Consider the following 18987-nt stretch of genomic DNA (forward strand, 5'->3'; position numbering starts at 1 on the left):
AGCCAAGGCTCTGAGTTTGCGGCTGAGGAGGAGTCTGAGGAGAGATGGGCACGGGTCGGTTCTCATGAAATTCCTCCGAAGGCCTTTGAAGACATCTTGTACCTTGTTCCATTTCAAAGTCATCGCGAACACTTGCATTTCGTATAGGGGATGAGGACGTTTGTGGACTTGGAAGCTGTTGCTGTCTCAGTGGAGATGATGAACCTGGCGTAGAAGCCGAGACGTTGAGTTGCGCTGGCGATCTCTCCGTCAAAGGTGTAAGCTGTCGAGAAGAACGCGGCTGCGGTACTTTTCGCGCTGTGGAAGATGCATTCATCTTGGCCATCGTCCACGGATTGGACAGGGTGACACCGCCGTTCAGATTTTCCGAGTCGTCTACATCTTCTTCCGGCTCTGACGGATGCCAAGCGTCAATAATCTCTTGTGGAATGTCTTCCATGTCGAAATCGTACATGTTGGACTTCCACGTCCGTCTTCTTTTTGTTGCTCGATCATCGATGCAATCCGAGGCCGTAGCTATGGAATGATCAATGCGATGATTCTGACCATCAAGGTGGGATTCGGCAATGCTGAAACCATCTTCATTCGACGGAATTGCTGTGTGTGCGCCTACTGAGGCTTGACGCTCAGAGAGAAGGCGGAGTTCATCCACTTCATGGCCCTCATCAGCTGCAGCTTCATTCGATACCCTACAGCCCTCGTCTGGCCGAATTGGAAGTGTGAGCTCTTTTCGAGGTGTTATTTGTTCACGTGGACTGGTCGAAGGTTCAATATGTGGTCGTCTTAACCCAGGTATATTCGGCAATGGAGCGCCTCCCCCAGCTGCGTGCTCCTCAAACAACCCGGCAGCTTGAGTAAGCTGCTCGGCAAGATCGTGTCGCTGTTGTTCCGGAAGAGCCTTTGCCAGAAAGCTTTCAACGACCTGCAACACCAGGTTCGGTTCCACAAACAAGACGTCGTCCTTTGCCGGCTCCACATTCGGGTCATACGCTTCGGGCGGACACTTGATTTCCAAGCGGAGGAAGGGATCCTTGATGCCCTCAAAAGACTTTCCACTCTTCTTCAATCGGTCCTTGAAAAGCTCGGCAACCTTTTTGAGTGTTCCCTTGGAAGTAGAGACAGGTCTTGCGTCCACGCTGACGAATTGTCCGATTCCGCTAATTTTCCCCGGATCAGCCTCGACTTTTGGGACCAACCCTTCCACCGTGAAGCCGTCCTCTTCATGCACCACCAAGTCGCACTGGCTCGCGCAACCCACCCCAAACACCTTCAAGCACGCGTCTTGCATGGAAAGCTTCCCAGGGCTCGGAGCGTAGACCCAATCGCCCTTTGCGGCAGCCGCACCGGCCTTGCCCTTTCCCTTGACGACCTTGAGCTGGAAGCGCACCGCCGGCCTGGTCACCGCATACGCCATCATCAACTTTTTGACCTGCGCCACGACTCTGTCCGCGTGTTTCAGAGCCGCCTGCTTGCGGACTGGCCAGCGGTCGAAGAAGCCCTTTGCCGTCACCGTCGTGCCAACCGGATGGCTCTTGCGGCCCGGCTGCTCCTTGAGCTCGCCATTGCTGCCAAATTCCATGGAGGCTCCGACCGCCTCGCCCGCGACGCGTGTGACGATTTGAAACGTGCCGGCGCACTCGGCAACCCCTGCCAGTGCCTCGCCGCGGAAGCCTAGGGTGGCGCCCCCAAGACGCGCGACGTCGGCGAGGTAGCGGATCTTTGAGGTGCAGTGGCGCCGAGCGGTAAGTGGGCGGTCGGCGGGTGGAATGCCGTGGCCATTGTCGCGAAGCTGGATCAGATCGATGGTGTTTGCAGATATCTCGAGCGTGAGGGAGGTTGCGTGAGCATCGAAGGCATTATCGATAAGCTCTTTTGCCACAGCAGTTGGGGATGTCAGCAGCTGCGCGGATGATAGAACACTAGAGGTGTCGCGCGGCAGAGCGTGCATCGTGGTTGGCGGAGTGAGAGCGTCGCTAAACGCCATGATGGCGTTGGTTCATTGATGGTCAAATACAGGCATCAACAAGGTCATCAACAGAGAACGAGTCTTCGATGTAGAGAAAATGAGAAGCTGTGGAATTGAAAGTGGCGTCAGTTAGATTGTCGGGTAAAGTAAAGCTAGTGTTGGAAGACGCGTCAAGGACGCGACTCGGGACGCCAAGACACGTGACTCCGTGACGTCATCCATCACGTCGAGTTAACCGGGACCTCGCGAAAGTTCGAACACTCCTTATGTCCTGTTAGTAGGAAAATCTTTTACAGAAGTAGCATGAGAAAGTGACCATTGTCTACATTACCTAGGCATACACATAAAATGGTACTGGGTGCCTGAGAGATCCATCACCAAATTCCAAAGACCGCCTGCAAAATCGACGGACAGTCGGAGGTAAACTCATGCCAATATTGTACAGCCAGTCAGTCCAATCCAGCAATGTTCCGAGAGGAAGTGGGCAAAAAGGAATAGAGAGCACAAAAGGGTCAATCGAAAAAGGAAAGAGTAGAATTCACAAACAACAAAAGGCACTCCTCCAGAAACTCAGACTCCCGTTCAATCAATCAATCAATCCTGATCCCATCGCCTCCTAAAAAGTTTGGCAGCCCACCTCCCGTTCCTTCATGTGCCTGCCGACGCCCATGACGCCCGTTGCCATCGTGTAATTCCACAACCAAGCCGATTTGATCTCGCTGCAAGAAATAAGCCAAGCTCATGAACTCGTCATCTCAACGTCGTCGTCCCCTTTCGACTCGCCCTCCGAAGCTTTTGAGCCACCCTCCACAAGCTTCATGAAACTGGCCTTCCTGGAATCGACGACATCCTTGTCCAGGTCCTTCATCCAGGCATTGTTCATGACGAGTTTCTCGTGGGCCAGGTTGGAGCGGTTCTCTCTGACTTGCTCCATCTCAGCCAAGCCGTCTTTCCCACCGCTGCGCGCTCGGTCGTTCTTAACCAAATACTCGAACGAGCCAGGCTCGAAGACTATGTGAAATCTTTCGAGACTGATGCGAATGGTAAGACTTTCTTGGCTCCGATTGATCTCGTCGAATTGTTCTTCCTGGTCCTCGTCGTCGCCGGGAATGTCCCTTCGAAGGACAGGCCAGCGAACGCGACCATGGGGGACGCCTTCTGTCGGAGCAATCCTGGTGTAGGAGGAAAGGTATGCACGCCACTTTTGTTCGTGGCTGGCCTGCTTGGCATCAAACGTCGGTTCCTCGCGCTTGAAGATCATGACGCGAGCAACTGCGCTTGGTTTGTTCTACTTACGTTAGGCGAATGGTCATTAGAGCTGAATCGGCGATACTCACATATGATATTTTGTACACGTCGCCGTCCTTGGAGTACTTCTCAACCGTCCTTCTATAGCTGAGCTCGGCATCGTGGGTCGTCTCCTCTTGAGACCGGTCCTTGCGGAAGAGTTGGTAGATGTCATATGTCTTGTCCTTGGAATCGCTGCTCAGCAGCGCGATTGCGAACCTGACCAACGAGCTGAGGAGCTTGTCGAATGAGTAGAGCTGCCATCCAGTCTGGAGGTAATACCGCCTAAGCGTCTCCTCAATCTGACTGAGCTCAATCTCACCCTTGATCTGGTCCATGAACATCTCCAAGACCTGCTGGTAGAAGTTGGCCATTGGCGAGGTGTCGCGGAAGAAGTCTTCTGGACGTTTGTCAATGAGGTTGAGATCGAGAGCTGGCTTTGTCTGCTGCGCCCTCTCAACGAGTTCATGCACCTTGTCCTCATTCTTCTTCAGATTTGCCAGACGCTCGTAAAGAATTACAAACATCCGGAAGAAGCAGTAAATCGGGAGGTTGCAGTACATGTTGTACGTGTCGCGCTTGTACGGGCAATCAGGAGCAATGTCTTGGACGTCCATGACGTTTCCATCGACAGGGTGCTCGAGCCATCGATCCGAGGTCGCGTTGCTGGTTTGGGGCGCATCTGCATCGTCTGCCATCTCTTCGTCACCCACAGATCCGGCCTCGGGAGTACTGCCGCGGCTGCCAGAGGCGACACTATCGTCGGCGTCCTTGCGAGAAGCCTTGCCACTGCGGCCAGGGTCGAGGACACCGCGGCGCAGGTCTTGGTTCTTGCCATTGACCTTGTAACTGCGCCGAGAAGGCTCCTCGGTCCCACCCATCTCGTCATCGGTGTAGTCGGATTGAGGAGACCCAATGGCATGGTCAAATTTTTGCGCGTCCAAGCCGAAGAAGAGAGGAACAAACTCTTTGACAAAGGTATAGAGACGGTGTGACTCGGCAGAGTTGCTGTTCTCTGCGTGCATCAGGAGCAACCGCGACGCGTCCAGGAGGACATCGACGTCGGTAAACGAGTATTCGAACTGATACTTGGGCACAGGGAGACCCTGCACCTCCCGCTGGCGTTTCTGCTCCTCGTACTTGACTTGAATCTCGTTCTGAAGAGTCTTTGCTTGGAACTGACGCTTGTCGGCAGCCTTGGCACTTGCGCTTTGGTGGTCCAAGCTCTTCCAGAAGATCCGCTGGGTTTGCTCGCGCCACACCTTCTCCCACTCACGCTGAGCGGCCTTCCATTCCTCCAACTTCTGCTTCATCCTGTTGAGAAGAACCGGAATGACAGTGTATGGAGTGGTAAAGAGGTGTTCGATCACAGCGTTACCCCTCTCGCGGTTGTAGATCTTGTAGATGACTCTCTTGAAGATGGTCTCGCTCTGACCTCCAAGGTTGGTTGGTAACTTGAACACAACCCTTTCTTCAGGGGCCATATTGATGAGCTGTTGAGCAATGGGTTCCAGTTGTTGAATCGTCCGCACACATGCCTCGATGGTGTGGTCGTAATCGTGGCGCTCCTCCTCGATCCTGTGCAGACCCTCTTCAAACTGATTCTTGCGATGAGCCACAAAGCCGCTGTCTTCAGAGGCCCAGGTGGGGTGACTAGCCCACTCATCGTTCAAGACCGAGTGACACAATTCGTCGCGACCACTACAAGTTCTCATCTTCTCCGCACGAGGAAGCTGGCGATAGCTGGGGCCGAGGCCACGACAATTCGACAGAGCAACGCGGCCACTTGGGGGTTTGGGACGGTTCTCAAGTTTGTCCTCTTCCTTGTCAAACTCCAAAAATTTCCGGAACCAATTCATGAGCTCGGGGTTTCCGCCGATAAAGGACTGTGCGCGGTGCAGCAGTAGCGACTTGTCAATGAGATCATTAGAGAAGAGGTTACACAGCTTAAGGAACTCGTTCATGGTGTTCTTGTTGCTGATGTACTTCTTGACGCGATCGAAGAAAGCGAGCTCATCGGCCTGAGCCGCGAGCGACGTGGTCGGCGGCATCGGTTCCGGGGGAGCGGGAGTCAACGTCGGCGAAACAGCTGGGCCGTCTGCGATGCCTGCTTGCTTCGCACCGTGCTGCTTAGGGCGCTTCAAAGGAAACAATTAGCAATGGTCAAGCTTGCAGCTGATGAAGCTGGTGGGCGCAAAGAGACGCTGGTCTAGTAAACCAAGCAATCTGCATGGGGAAGGGATTGGTTCAAGAGAGTGGCCCAACAAACCAGAGCAGAGAGACTTGGGCCAGCATCAAGAACCAAAGGAGAACGATAAGGAAGCTCTGCTGTTTGTGGGCAGGGAAATTGACCAACAGGGAGGAAAACAGCAGTGAAGTGAAAATGGTCCGTGCAGATAGAAAAGCAAACGAAGTGCACTCACCTTGGCCATGCCCGTCCCAATTGGAAGACCGCCCCTCTGACCAGCGGCAGCTCCATCCATTGGCATAGAGGTCGGCATCGCAGTCGAGCTAGCCACCGTTCCCTGCCTGTCACCACGCTTCCTCTTGTTGTCGCGGCTAGCACTTGGTGTGGGAGCAAAGTTGCCAACTGGAGGCAGACGTCCAGGTCCCTGCTCGTTTCTTGGTGTGTGGTGCATCTGGGGAGTTCCACCAGGCTCGCCGCGGACGTTGCTGAACATGTATTGCTCCTCTGCCGCCTGCCTTGCCTGAGCTGCACGGTGTTGAGCAGCGGATTCTGGAAGAAATTGCTTGAAATCCTCGAGCAGATCAGGCGCCGAGTTGAAAAGCTGTGTCACCTGCGCGTAGACGTCCTGTATCGGCTTCGACTCCCGCTGGTAGGTTTGAAGTATCTCCAAAAATTGCTTGTAGATGTCCGGTTGAGTGGCGAAGCGGTTCTTGATCTTGTTCACGTAGCTTATCGCATGGTTGAACTCGACAGGACCCTTCTTGTCCAAAACACCTGGCGCGCCGGCTTGTTGGCCCATGGCGCCGACACCGTTCATGCTTTGGCCTCCCATCTGGCCGGCAGCGCCCCCTGGTGCGGACATGAGGTCGGGCCTGTTCAGCATGCCCGTCGCAGCCGATACAGCATTGCTCAACTGAGACACGCCTCTTTGCTCTTGTTGATGAGCGAGCGCGGCGGCTGTCATTGCAGCTTGCTGTTGCTCTCGGACGTGCATCTCTGGGGGAGAAATCGGAGCTTGGTGGCCCTGACCCTGCTGAGGAAAATGACCTTGCCCAACTGGGCGGCTAGGACTGAACACGTCGGCGCCACCCGCCTGTTGCGGCTGTTGTGGTTGTTGTTGCTGGGCAGCTGACTGCTGAGCCCAAGCCGCTATGGGTCCACGGGAGTTTGCGTCATAAAATTGCTGCTTCTCGGCGTTGTTTGCGCCGTCACCGTTGACGGGCACGCTGCGAGGATTCGAGAGCGGACGAGGAACTGGCATCGAGGACACGGTGGTTCCCATGGGCGTAGTGACCCTGATGGCATTCGGATCGCCGCCTGTCCCACACTCAATCTTATAGCCTGGTGGGAGAAAAGTATTGAAGCCTTGGATCAAGTTCGGATGTCCTGCAAAAAGCGTGGAAACGCGCTCAATCACACCCGGGGTATCAATTCTGTTGAATCCACGTCAGCATTTTTGAATTCGGCCAGCCTTCAGAAAACTCACGCTCCACTTTTAAAGTCTTTCATGATATCCAAAAACTTGTTGTAAACGTCTGGATGATCGTGGAACTGAACCTTGACCTGGTCAAGGTAGCTCAACGCATCCTGTGGCAAATCAGTCCGTTTTTCAAAACGCGAGACTTCCATGCCGATTCGACTTACATTGAGAATCGGCTGCTGGCCCTGACCCATCGCTATTGATTGCTGCATGCCCGGAGGACCGCCAAATGGCACCATGAGGCTCTGTTGACCTCCTTGGACCGGGTGTTGCAGGCGGGGACCATCAGTCTGTTGTTGACCAGGGCCAGAGCCAAAAATGCCAGCAGGTCCATTAGGACCACTCATGGAGGTTGGAAGGGAGTTTGGTCCCATTTGAGACGAATTGCCCAATATGCCATTGGGACCGTGCATGGCACGCACTTGGGGCCCAACAGCCACTGGTTGATGCAAGTGGACTGAACCAGCATGATTCTCATGCGTGGCTTGCTCAGCCTGCTGGCGCTCGCGCATTTCACGGTCCCGATGCTCTTGCATGGCAACCTCCTCTGCACGCCTGTCTTCCCTCATGTCTCTATCTCGCTCGCTGTTTTCCTGCGGACCATGTGCCAGCTGCTGCTGTTGTATCTGGCCGATTCCGGGAAGGGAGTAGCCAGGTCCTTGCTGTGAGGCCTGATGTGCCTGAGGTCCGCCACCGGGTTCTTGGGACGGAGTTAACCGCGAAGTCTGCGCAGGCGAAGCTTGTGATGGTTGGTTCAGTCCTGCAAGACCGGGCAGGTTATGTCCGGACGGTTGATTTGGCGAGAAGAAGGGTGCTGCAAATGGTCGGATTAGCTATCGACACGGCTAGGCGAAAATGCAGTTGGAAGTGCTTTGATTTCTTACCGTTTGGAGGAGGGAGCACAGTTCCACCGCCCTGCGCAGAGACTTGCTGTGGAGGCTGCTGACTGGGGGCGTTTGAGCTGCAGTAAGATCGTGTTAGCATCTGGACTTGACGGATTCGAAGCTCCAGTGTTGGTGTCGAGTCTCTCGGTGTCCAAACTCGAACCCGCGTCTGCCCAGCTGACCCTGGGTAGAGGAAGCGCTTACCCAAACCCGCCTATGGGACGAGAAGCGTGCGACTGCGCCTGTTCATTGTTCTGAGATGCACCAGCACCACCCTGGCCGTGCGATGGAGGCCAGCTCTCGCGATTCGCTGGATTCATGGCGATGCGACAGGAGTCGAGAGTGGAGGTGATCGACGCGCACACGTCGTTGCGACGAGGGTCTCGATGGGAGAAGAAGAGGTAAAATCAGCCTTTGGATGACATGTGCCCCAAGAGTCGGAGCTTGGCCTGGCAAGAGGGAGCGGTTTTGACGAATGCTGGAGCTCGCAGTGTGGACGTGTGCGAGGGCTGGCAAACGAATCCGGACGTTGAGAGCGGCAGAGATGGCCGGCGTAAAGGATAGACGACCCTAACTGGAGAGTCTCAGGCCGTACCACATGCGCGAATAGACCGCTGAGTAGCGATGTCTGTGTGGGCAGGTTGGCGGCTTGAAGCAATGGTAGAAGGGCTAGCTCGTGGTAGAAAGAGTCGCGCATCCAACCGCGCGGGCCATTCCGTTCGCTCGCACTCGGCACAGAGGAAACTCCGATGACGCATTGCCTAAACGGGCCTAAGTTTCTGCCGGCGGTGAAGCTCCAGCTCCCAGCCCTCTCGCTGCTTTTTTCGAGCATGAACCACACCACAAACCACCCATCTGCATGTCTGGGCCAGCTGATGGGTGCCCCCTGACTGCTAACTACGGCTCTGTACATCACCACCCTCCGTCACGGCTTGCCAGCTGGGCGGCCGCATGCTCTGGCTGCATCACCAACAAACCGCCGTGTCCCCACGTCACACGTTCAATTGCCTGCGTCTCATTGGCTACCCATACCCCTACCCAGCCTCACCCTCCTTGACCCCTTCCATACCTTTGACCTGGTCAGCTGCCATATTATTGTGCGATTCAGCAAGCAACCTTTGCCTAACACCGAGGCTCCCTTATTTCAACGTTTTCTTGAACCCTTTGACGCAGTTGCCATACCACGCTACTCAGCAACCCACTCCTCGCGCCAAAAGTCGATGACATCTTGGACCGCCTGCTGGCCAACGATCTTGTTCATTCCCTTCAAAAGCTCCTGCGCCTCCTTGTCATCTGTAGACGAGTATGCCAAATCTCGCAGACACGGGAACAAGTCCGTCAAGCAGAAGATGGTCTCACGGTCAAGAGGCTCGGTTGCGGCGGTGCAGTGTGGGAGAATGTCGAGCGCCGTGTTGAAGGATTCGGCGAAGCTGGGTGGATGAGTCGACTGTTGACCGCCAATGAAAGCCTTCAAGACTGGTTCCACGGACTGGTTGGATGGCGCGAGCAGGATCGGCGGGGCGGAGATGGAGTTGGCGTCCAATGCGGTCTTGAAGCGGTCGTAGGGCTCGATGGGAGATGGGTCGCGGGAGGCAGGAAGCACGGGAACCGTCCTTCCAACGCCGCCGTCGAGGAAATAGGTGGGAATCGTCTTGCCGAGTGGCTGGAGCAAGAACAGGATGGCCGAATCATTACCTCCTTTCAAGGTCGCAAAGCGACGGACTCGCTCGACAGTAGCTGCCAGACGCTCCGGCTCCACTGATCCGGGCGTGACGATGAGAACCAGAACATTGCCGCGGTTCGAGGGGATGATGAGATCATATTTCTCGAAATTGTTCTCTGCATGGAGTGAGCGCGCAAGAAACAAACAAGTGTCTCTAAGCTTACCTTGAAAATTCAGTCCACTGCGATCTTTGAGGATTGGGATGATCGGCTCCGTAGACGGGCGACGCCGAAGAGTGCTGCAGAACATGCTGGATAGGCAGTGTTGTGGTCTTGATTTTGGTCAATGATTCTGTGAGGTTCAAGTTGTTGAGATGGAGCCTAGATGACGTTGTAGGTTCCTGAATGCTCCGCGCGGACTTCGACCAAACTCAAAACAATCCTCACATACATCCCTCACAAATCATTCGTGTGAGGATGGAAGTGAATGGTTAATCTTTTTTCATTCTGCACCGGATTAAGCAACACCAGAGCAAATGTGCCAATATGCCAAAATACAAAGATTGTACACATGATATCCAGATTATGCCAGTAAAGGCCCAAAGTCTAAAGCTTTGCACAATACAAATTTTGTGCAATAAATCGGGTATCGAGGAGAGATTTGAAAGCGAAGTACGACGCCTTGAATGCGTTTCCAGAAAGCGAGCGACTATGGCTTTTTCACGGTCTTCTGGGAGTTTCCAGACTCGCGCTCTGGGCTTTTCGACCTCTCAGGAGTACCAGTAACGGCAGCCTGATCCTTCTCAGACTTGGCTTGCGGTTGCGGCTCTGCGGCGACAGCCTTTTTCTCTCCAGCAATGTTTCCCGGTAGAACGGCAGCAATTTGAGTCTTCAGCGAGTGGAGCTCATTCTCCAACTCCTGGTTCTTACTCTGAAGCTCCTCAATCTTCTCGTCTACCTCATCCCGGCGGCCACTTGCCTTTCTCCTAGACCGCCATTGCTCAAAGACGATAACAGCGCCGGCAACAAGGAACATGAAGGTCTCGGATATGAAGGTTGCACCCATGTCGATAGCCTTGTTCTCCGACAGCGGTCGGACCTTGACGGGCCTCGAAGACTTCTCCTTCACGAGCTGTTCTTTGGTTTTCTTAAGCGCCTCTTCATCTGCTTTTGTCTCGGCTTCGGTCTTGACGGTTGGGCCTTGGGCAGCGCGGCGCTTCGCCTCGGCTTCCTTGAGCTCTCGTTGTATTTGCTTCTCGATGACTACGGGATCCTGGAGCAGGCCGACGCGCCATCGCACGTCCAGTCGGTGCAGGCCTTGGGCGAGCTGGACGCATCTTCGGCGGAAGGCTTCGTGGTCACGGGCATTGCGCTTGATGGTATTCTGAGGGAAAATGTAAGTCAAGGTGCAAAGCTGACGCCGATGACATCACCCACAGCAATTGGTTTTGCCAATGTCCTGATGAACAGTGAGCCAATCTTGAGGCTCAGCGACATGGCTGCAGAGGCGGGTGGAGGGACGGAATGTGCGGCGGGATTGGAGGATGATGAGTAGTTCTAGCAGGCCATGGATTGGTAAGACGAGGTTCGAGGCGATTGAGTCAAGACAGTCCTTGCCTGTCGCTGACGCTGCGCCATGATGATGGTGGGAGCTCGTGGTTGCGGGTCTGATGCTCGGACCCATGCGCCGAAGCAGCGGTTGCCGGTTCCTCTTGCTGCTTGGCGGGATGCGACGATTTGTAGAAGGAAGGACATGCTGTAGAGAAAAGAAGCAAGCCGAGCACCTCTCCGTTCAACATCAACATCTAGACGACGATAACACAGCGCGCGCATTCAATTTCAACATTCACTTGACTACCATCCCATCGCCCTGGACCGGACCGGCCACGACTTTTGGCCCTGGAGCGTTGGGTGCAGCTAGCCGAAGGCGGTGAAGGAAATCCGCCCTGGCAACGCTATGCGGCGATTGTTTACAGGAATAAACCTCTCCCAAGCGGTATCGTCTCGCTACCCGCGTCCTTCGACAGCGGTCAACCCACGTCCCTCTCACCACCATCAATCAATGTCTTCTGTCCACGCCGATCCGCCTCCGTCGCGGGTGCGAGAGCCCCAGCGCTACGAATATGATACCGCAGAACAGCTTGGCAAAGGCGGCTTCGCCATATGCCACCGCGCATCTGTCATCGACCAAGGCCGACCCACGGGAAGGATAGTCGCCCTTAAAATTGTCAAATCCAAAATGGAGCCTCCGAAGCTTGCACAAAAGGTACCAATCTCTTCTTTACAACTTCGCCAAGATGCAGCCTCATTGACGCCGTCCACCATAGTTTGTCACGGAGCTTCAAATACACTCCAAACTGTCGCATCCGAACATTGTTCAATTCTACCGCGCCTTTTCCTATTACAGCAGCACATACGTCGTCCTCGAAGTATGCGAAAATGGTTCTCTCGCAGATATGCTCAAGAAGCGCAAGTTCTTCACCATGCCCGAAATACGGAGATTCCTGATCCAGACCTGCGGCGCTGTCAAATATCTGCACCACCGAAATATTATTCACCGCGATCTCAAGACCGGAAACCTGTTTCTCGACAGTGACATGAACATCAAAGTGGGCGACTTTGGCCTTGCTGCGGTTCTCGTGTCCCAGAACGACCTCGGCGCTAGACGGACGACCATGTGCGGGACACCGAATTATCTGGCCCCTGAAATCCTGGACAAAGGGGGCAACGGCCACAACGAGAAGGTCGATCTCTGGGCAATTGGCATCATTGCATACACCCTGGCAGTGGGGAGGGCTCCATTCCACGCACCAAAGAGAGAGGATATTTACAGAAAACTCCAAAATCGAGAGTACAGCTGGCCCGAGGGAACGATTGGATCGGAAGTCTGCGAGGATCTCAAGGATCTCGTGGGATCACTGCTCGTGCACGAAGATGACCGTCCAAGTCCTGATTTGATTGTCAGCCACGATTTCTTCAAGCTCGGATACATGCCCCCAAGATTGGATGCCAAATACAAGACCGGTGCGCCAAAGTTCGTAATCAAAGCCATGTCGACGTCAACAAGGGCAAGAGGATATACGGATGAGTGGTTCAAGATTTGCAAGGAGTCGGGTGTCGGAGAATACTCTCCCGGCAAGATGTTTCCCCTTCTCGGCGGCAAGAGGATCCGCTCCGTCGTCAAAGATTGCGAGAAAGAGCTGGCTTTGGGTCGCCAGCCTGTCGTACCAATTCCGTCAGACGTGGTCTACGTTCCGTATCCAGACCGCAATGACTGGGACGACACTAATGGTGGAGGCTTGAGTCAAATTGCAGAAGAGCGGGAGTCGTCGCAGGAGGACGCAGCGTATCTGGCCGAGATCAATGGAAACGACAGAAAGCAGTCGGTGCTGAACAAGCCCCCCACCAGAGGTAATAGGTTGGGCCTTTACAAAGAAAATGTTGCGCCGCAACCGCTGCAGACGGGCGAGGCGTTGGAGAGACCCAAGCGAACGAGGACCACCCAGGCGGCGATACGGACTGTAAGTGCTCAACGGCCCCCGCGGCCGTCAAAGGAAACCAAACCGTCTGCCTTAACAGGAGCTGCAACAGGAAGGAAAGCTTCAAGATCTCCTTCGGAGGATGAGGTGGAAATTCTGGATACTATTCCAAAGGCTGTTCCCCAACCCAAGAGGAAAGGAGCGGAACGAATCGACTCTTTAGAACCAATTCCTACTCGTACAGCACCAACATCTTCCGCACCTCGCTCCTTATCGGCTTCAACGGTACCCAGCAGCGACCCAACGTCGGTCTTGGAACGCGTTTCGACATTCCGTGACAACATTGCTCGGGCCCTTGCTGGCAGGTCAACCCCAGGCAGAAAACCAAACAACTCGTATCGACTTCCATTTGTTGCGAAATGGGTGGACTACTCGCGAAAACACGGTGTAGGCTATGTCCTTGAAGACGGAAACGTAGGGTGCCTGCTCAGCGCAACCTCGCGAGACCCTGTCACGCATGTGATTGTTCGCAAAGGATTTCAGCATTTGCAATCTCTCTCCAAAGACCCGAGCTCGGTGGACAAAGTTCCCATGTCGTACCTTACAGACTGCGGCGAGGACGGTATTCAGATGACGGAGCTTTCGCGGGAACGAAAACGGACCTGCGGCATCCTGTGGGCGAAATTTGGCAAATATCTTTGCCAGCAGTATGCCGGAAGCGACACGGAGCAGAATGAGCAAGACATGCCCATGTTTGTGAGATTCTACCAGCGGTTAGGCAGTGTAGGAATATGGGGATTTGCGGATGGCTCCTTTCAGGTATTTCTTTTGATGACTGGAGATTTGTACAGAATGCTGACAATGGCGCAGTTCAACTTTCCAGACCACACCAAGCTGGTGCTTTCGGCAGACGGTTGCTTTTGCAATTTTACGTGCCTCTCGCTCGAGGCCACACAGCACTTGGCCGAGTTTGGGGAGCTCCCTTTCAAGTACATTAGGCAGCGTAATGTCCTGACGTGTCTTTTGCGCACTCTTTTGCATGCACAAGGCGCCAACGGAGCGGAGATCAAGGCGCTTGCGTCGGCCAATCTCCTTAAGGAAAAGCTTGATTTTATCGTCATGGTGGTTGACGCCTGGATGTGTGGAGGCGGCCTTGGAAGGTCGTCAGATCGGCTCCAGTGGACCGGGCCGCAGCTCGACGACGGAAAGAAGCAGGATTGGATCACGGTTGGGCGTTGCGGGGGCGATTGTCCTCGGGGTGTGTAGGGAGTGGGATGACGTTGGTCTTTTCTCGGCCTTTTCTTTGGCGTTGATCATGACTTGGGCTTTGGATTTGCACTCTCGGCAATTAGCGGAGGAGTTGGTTTGGGGCATGGACAGCAGCACCGAGGCATTGGCGGCGTTTTGCACAGGAGCACGTTGTACAGCGAGAGACGTTTCGGATGATAGTATTGTAACCAACATAAAAGGCAGCAGCAGTATTATTTATGCCAAGTCATGTCAGACTACTGTGAGGTGTCGGGCTGGCTGGGGCTGACTTGGGGATTGCGCGTACAGATAGCACCGCCCACCACCGCCACACCAGGAGCCACAGCTCCCGACCTCCCGTCGCAAGATCCACTCCGCTGCCCTACCTACGTAACATGCCCCCATTCATTTGATCCTCCGTACCCAACACCGACCCCATCACCCTTGGGCTCATCAACCTCGACGACCCTCTCTTGTTGCAACCCACCCATCCCCGTGATACCCTCGACATCCTCACCACCACTGCCCAGGCTTGCGTTCCGCTCCCGCCTGTTGACCGCACACTTCGCGCTGCCGTCTGCCTGACCTGAACCTGACGGCATCTCAGGGCGGATTTTGGACCCACCATGGTAATTACCTCACCTCCAGGCTCCCGCCCAACCACCACCTCGCCGCAAGCTGTACTGATGTGAATAGGCTGTCACCAAGCGCGCCGGGCGCAAGAAGGATGCCGGCGCCTCCAAGCAGTCTGCCGCAGGCGGCGGAGGTGGGAAAGGCGGCTTCGCAAAAAAGGCCGTCTTCGAGACAACCAAGAAGAAGGAGGTGGGAGTGTCGGATCTCACACTCATCAGCAAAATCTCCAACGAGGCCATCAACGACAACCTGAAGAAGCGCTTCGAGAATGCCGAAATCTACACCTACATTGGCCATGTCTTGGTCTCGGTTAATCCCTTTCGCGACCTGGGCATTTACACGGAGCAGGTGCTGGAGAGCTACAAGGGCAAAAACAGATTAGAGGTGAGTACGGTCCTGCGTCAATCGCATTGGGTGCTGACCAGCTCTCGTAGATGCCCCCGCACGTCTTCGCCATTGCCGAATCGTCCTACTACAACATGAACGCGTACAAGGAGAACCAATGCATCATCATTTCCGGCGAGTCAGGAGCAGGCAAGACGGAGGCGGCGAAGCGCATAATGCAGTACATTGCAAATGTGTCGGGAGGTTCCAACTCGTCTATTCAGGAGACCAAGGACATGGTGCTGGCGACCAACCCGCTACTCGAATCGTTTGGAAACGCAAAGACGCTAAGGAATAACAACTCGTCGCGCTTCGGAAAATATCTCGAAATCCAGTTCAACGCGCAAGGAGAGCCTGTCGGAGCCACCATCAACAACTACCTGCTGGAAAAGTCGCGCGTCGTAGGCCAGATTAAGAACGAGCGCAACTTCCACATCTTTTACCAATTCACCAAGTCGGCACCACAAAACTACCGCGAGCTGTTTGGCGTGCAGCCGCCGCAGTCATATACCTACACGAGCAAGTCGCAATGTTACGACGTCGATGGAATCGATGACCTCGCGGATTTCCAAGAAGTGCTCAGCGCAATGCGCACCGTTGGCATGACGCAGGACGAGCAGGACAACCTCTTCCGAATGCTGTCGGCTGTGCTATGGCTTGGCAATGTAACCTTTGTGGAAAATGACGAAGGCAACGCGGCGATATCGGACCAATCCGTCGTTGATTTTGTTGCCTATCTCCTCGAAGTTGATTCGGCCCACGTCAACAAGGCCTTGACGGAGCGAGTAATGGAGACGAGCAGGGGTGGTCGGCGAGGCTCGGTGTATGACGTCCCGCTCAACAGAGCGCAGGCTAGCGCGGTCCGGGATGCTCTCGCCAAGGCCATTTACTACAACATGTTTGACTGGATCGTCATGAGAGTGAACCAGTCGCTGAAGGCGCGTGGAGGTCACGCTCAGTCGGTTGGTATTCTGGACATTTACGGCTTTGAAATTTTTGAGCGCAACAGCTTTGAGCAGCTGTGCATCAACTACGTGAATGAAAAGCTGCAGCAGATTTTCATTCAGTTGACGCTAAAGACGGAGCAAGATGAATACGCCAGGGAGCAGATTCAGTGGACACCTATCAAGTACTTTGATAACAAGGTCGTCTGTGAATTGATTGAAGAAAAGAGGCCCCCGGGTGTATTTGCTGCTCTCAACGATGCCTGCGCCACCGCCCACGCCGACCCCAGCGCTGCCGACAACACCTTTGTCCAGCGTCTGAATGCACTTGGGTCGAATCCCAACTTCCAGGCTCGCCAAGGCAACTTCATCATCAAACACTACGCAGGAGACGTCGAATACGCCGTCCAAGGAATGACGGACAAGAACAAGGATCAGCTGCTCAAGGATCTATTGAACCTGGTTGCTGTCAGCCAGAACCAGTTCCTCCACACCCTTTTCCCACACCAAGTCGACCAGGACAACAAGCGCAGGCCGCCTACCGCTGGTGACAAGATCAAGGCCTCTGCCAATGACCTTGTCGCTACTCTAATGAAAGCATCGCCCTCGTACATTCGCACGATCAAGCCGAACGAAAACAAATCTCCTTCCGAGTATAATGTCGGCAACGTGCTCCACCAAGTCAAATACCTCGGTCTGCAAGAAAACGTCAGGATTCGTCGCGCTGGTTTTGCTTCCCGTCAAACGTTTGAAAAGTTTGTTGAGCGTTTCTTCCTGCTTTCTCCTAGGCTGTCGTATGCTGGTGAGTACACATGGACGGGTGACTTTCAGACTGGCGCCCGTCAAATCTTGAAGGATACCAATATTCCTCCCGAGGAATGGCAGATGGGTGTTACAAAGGTTTTTATCAAGACTCCGGAGACACTCTTTGCTTTGGAGACGATGCGCGACCGCTACTGGCACAACATGGCCATTAGGATCCAGCGCGCCTGGCGCAATTATCTTCGCTACCGGACCGAATGCGCCATTCGCATTCAGCGTTTCTGGAGGAAGCTTAATGGTGGTAAAGAGTTTATCGAGTGGAGAGACCAGGGCCACCAAGTCCTCGCCGGCCGCAAGGAGAGGCGGCGGTACAGTTTGGTTGGTTACCGCAGATTCATGGGCGACTACCTCTACATGAACAGCGACAGTGGCCCTGGAGCATACATTGCCAACAGCGTCGGCATCAAGAACGGAGACGTCTTGTTTTCGTGCAGAGCCGAGGTCCTCATTTCCAAACTGGGCCGCTCTAGTAAACCCGAGCCACGCACGTTGGTGTTGACTCGGAACAGCGTCTACCTCATCAAGCAGGCCATGATCAACAAGCAGGTCCAGATTGTTGCCGATCGGACATTTAGTCTGGGCGCCATCAAGTTCATCAGCTGTTCCAACTTGAAAGATGATTGGTTTTCGCTAGGTGTTGGATCGCCTCAAGAACCGGACCCCCTGCTTCACTGCTACTTCAAAACCGAATTCTTCACCCACCTCAAGAACGCCACTCGTGGTACCTTTGACCTCAAAATCGGTCCCACCGTCGAGTACAGCAAAAAGCCCGGCAAAATCGCCATGGTCAAGACACAAAAGGACCCGCAGGTTCCATACTACCAAGATGTCTACAAGAGCAGCACGATCCACACCAGCCCCGGCGAGGCTCCAAACTCGGTCTCGAAGCCTACGCCCAAGGGCAAGCAACTCGCAGCCAAGCCCATCACCAAGGGCAAACTGCTGCGTCCCGGTGGTCCTGGCGGCGGGCCCTCGAAACTGGCAAACCGCCCCAAGCCCGCCCCTGCGCCAACGCCAGCAGCACCAGCAGCAGCCGCCGCTTCCAGGAGACCTGTTCCCCAACCCGTCCCGCAACCCATGGCGGCTCTGTCCAACGGTGCCGCTCCCGTTGCACCCTCAGGAGCATCGCGAGCACCGCCGCCGCCACCTCCCCCGCCAGCGCCCCCTGCCGCGCCAAAGGAGCCGACGTTCAAGGCGCTGTACGACTTCAACGGCCAGACGAGCGGCGAGCTCAGCGTCAAAAAAGACGAAATCGTGCTGGTGCTGCAAAAAGAGAACAACGGTAAGCCGCTCCATCCCATTGCCCAACCCCACAGACAGACCAGACAGCTAACACGAACGATCAGGCTGGTGGCTCGCCAAACGCCTCGACAACAGCGCCCAAGGCTGGGCCCCCTCGGCCTACCTCGAAGAGCACATCTCAGCCGCCAAACCCGCGCCGCCGCCTCCGCCGCCGTCTGCCCCCGCGCGCGCTGTCCCCACCCCCATCAACGGCAACGCTGCCAATGGCTCCGCCGCCGCCGCAAAGGCAAAAGGAAAGCCCGTCCCGCCCGCTCCCCCCGCCAAACGCCCCGCCGCCAAGACGGCGGGCAAGCCCGCCCCGCCGCCCGCCCCCGCCCAGCCGCGGGATAGCGGCGTCAGTGCGAGCAGTGGCGGTGGTGGTAGCATGGCGGGTGGCTTGGCCGAGGCGTTGAGGGCGAGGCAGGCGGCCATGCGTAAGGGCGAGGATGGCGATGGCGATGATTGGTAGAGCAGGTGCTGAGCATGGTAGACGGTGGATGGATGGGTTGGCGTGTGGTGAGAGTGACCGGCAAAGGAGTGAGGGTGGGATTAAGGGGGAAGCGCGTGCGGTAGGATTCGTGCCAAGGCAAGGCAAGGCAGCAGGCAAACGGGCGTCCGCCGGGAAAGCGGAGGGAACGAACGCTTCCTCTCGGGATTGCGGAGGGAGGCGACAAGGGCAGGCAGACTAGACGGGAGGAGCAAGGTTGGGGAGCGAGGAGGAATTCTCTC

The 18987-nt window shown here is 55.2% G+C and overlaps 5 protein-coding genes across 5 annotated transcripts; 1 reads left to right on the forward strand and 4 right to left on the reverse strand.

Moving 5' to 3' along the window:
- Positions 1-913: 913 nt before the first annotated feature.
- BKA78DRAFT_258389 (histidine kinase-like ATPase) lies at positions 914-1948 on the reverse strand (the record flags this gene model as incomplete). Its single annotated transcript, XM_066885277.1, has 1 exon — positions 914-1948. A coding segment is annotated over one exon (1035 nt), but the record flags the coding sequence as incomplete, so codon positions are not given.
- A 757-nt stretch (positions 1949-2705) lies between these two features.
- On the reverse strand, positions 2706-7905 carry BKA78DRAFT_258932 (uncharacterized protein; the record flags this gene model as incomplete). The annotated part of the gene is made up of 6 exons (XM_066885322.1): positions 2706-3254; positions 3304-5391; positions 5677-6874; positions 6928-7028; positions 7086-7735; positions 7806-7905. 6 exons carry the CDS (start codon positions 7903-7905, stop codon positions 2706-2708), a joined length of 4686 nt encoding a protein of 1561 aa, XP_066739057.1.
- A 1021-nt stretch (positions 7906-8926) lies between these two features.
- BKA78DRAFT_49811 (uncharacterized protein) lies at positions 8927-9976 on the reverse strand. The gene has a single exon (XM_066893275.1). The coding sequence runs from the start codon at positions 9775-9777 to the stop codon at positions 8992-8994; it is 786 nt and encodes a 261-aa protein (XP_066739058.1). The 5' UTR covers positions 9778-9976; the 3' UTR covers positions 8927-8991.
- A 200-nt stretch (positions 9977-10176) lies between these two features.
- Positions 10177-10964, reverse strand: BKA78DRAFT_258568 (optic atrophy 3 protein-domain-containing protein; the record flags this gene model as incomplete). Its single annotated transcript, XM_066885294.1, has 2 exons — positions 10177-10851; positions 10905-10964. The coding sequence occupies 2 exons, from the start codon at positions 10962-10964 to the stop codon at positions 10177-10179; spliced, it is 735 nt and encodes a 244-aa protein (XP_066739059.1).
- Positions 10965-11529: 565 nt separating this feature from the next.
- BKA78DRAFT_357017 (P-loop containing nucleoside triphosphate hydrolase protein) lies at positions 11530-18727 on the forward strand (the record flags this gene model as incomplete). The annotated part of the gene is made up of 6 exons (XM_066892151.1): positions 11530-11733; positions 11795-13765; positions 13817-14173; positions 14891-15211; positions 15262-18259; positions 18324-18727. 6 exons carry the CDS (start codon positions 11530-11532, stop codon positions 18725-18727), a joined length of 6255 nt encoding a protein of 2084 aa, XP_066739060.1.
- Positions 18728-18987: the final 260 nt, after the last annotated feature.

This window comes from Phyllosticta capitalensis (genome assembly GCF_038381095.1).
Source record: "Phyllosticta capitalensis strain CBS 128856 chromosome Unknown BKA78scaffold_12, whole genome shotgun sequence".
In the NCBI taxonomy this organism is placed as follows: domain Eukaryota; kingdom Fungi; phylum Ascomycota; class Dothideomycetes; order Botryosphaeriales; family Phyllostictaceae; genus Phyllosticta; species Phyllosticta capitalensis.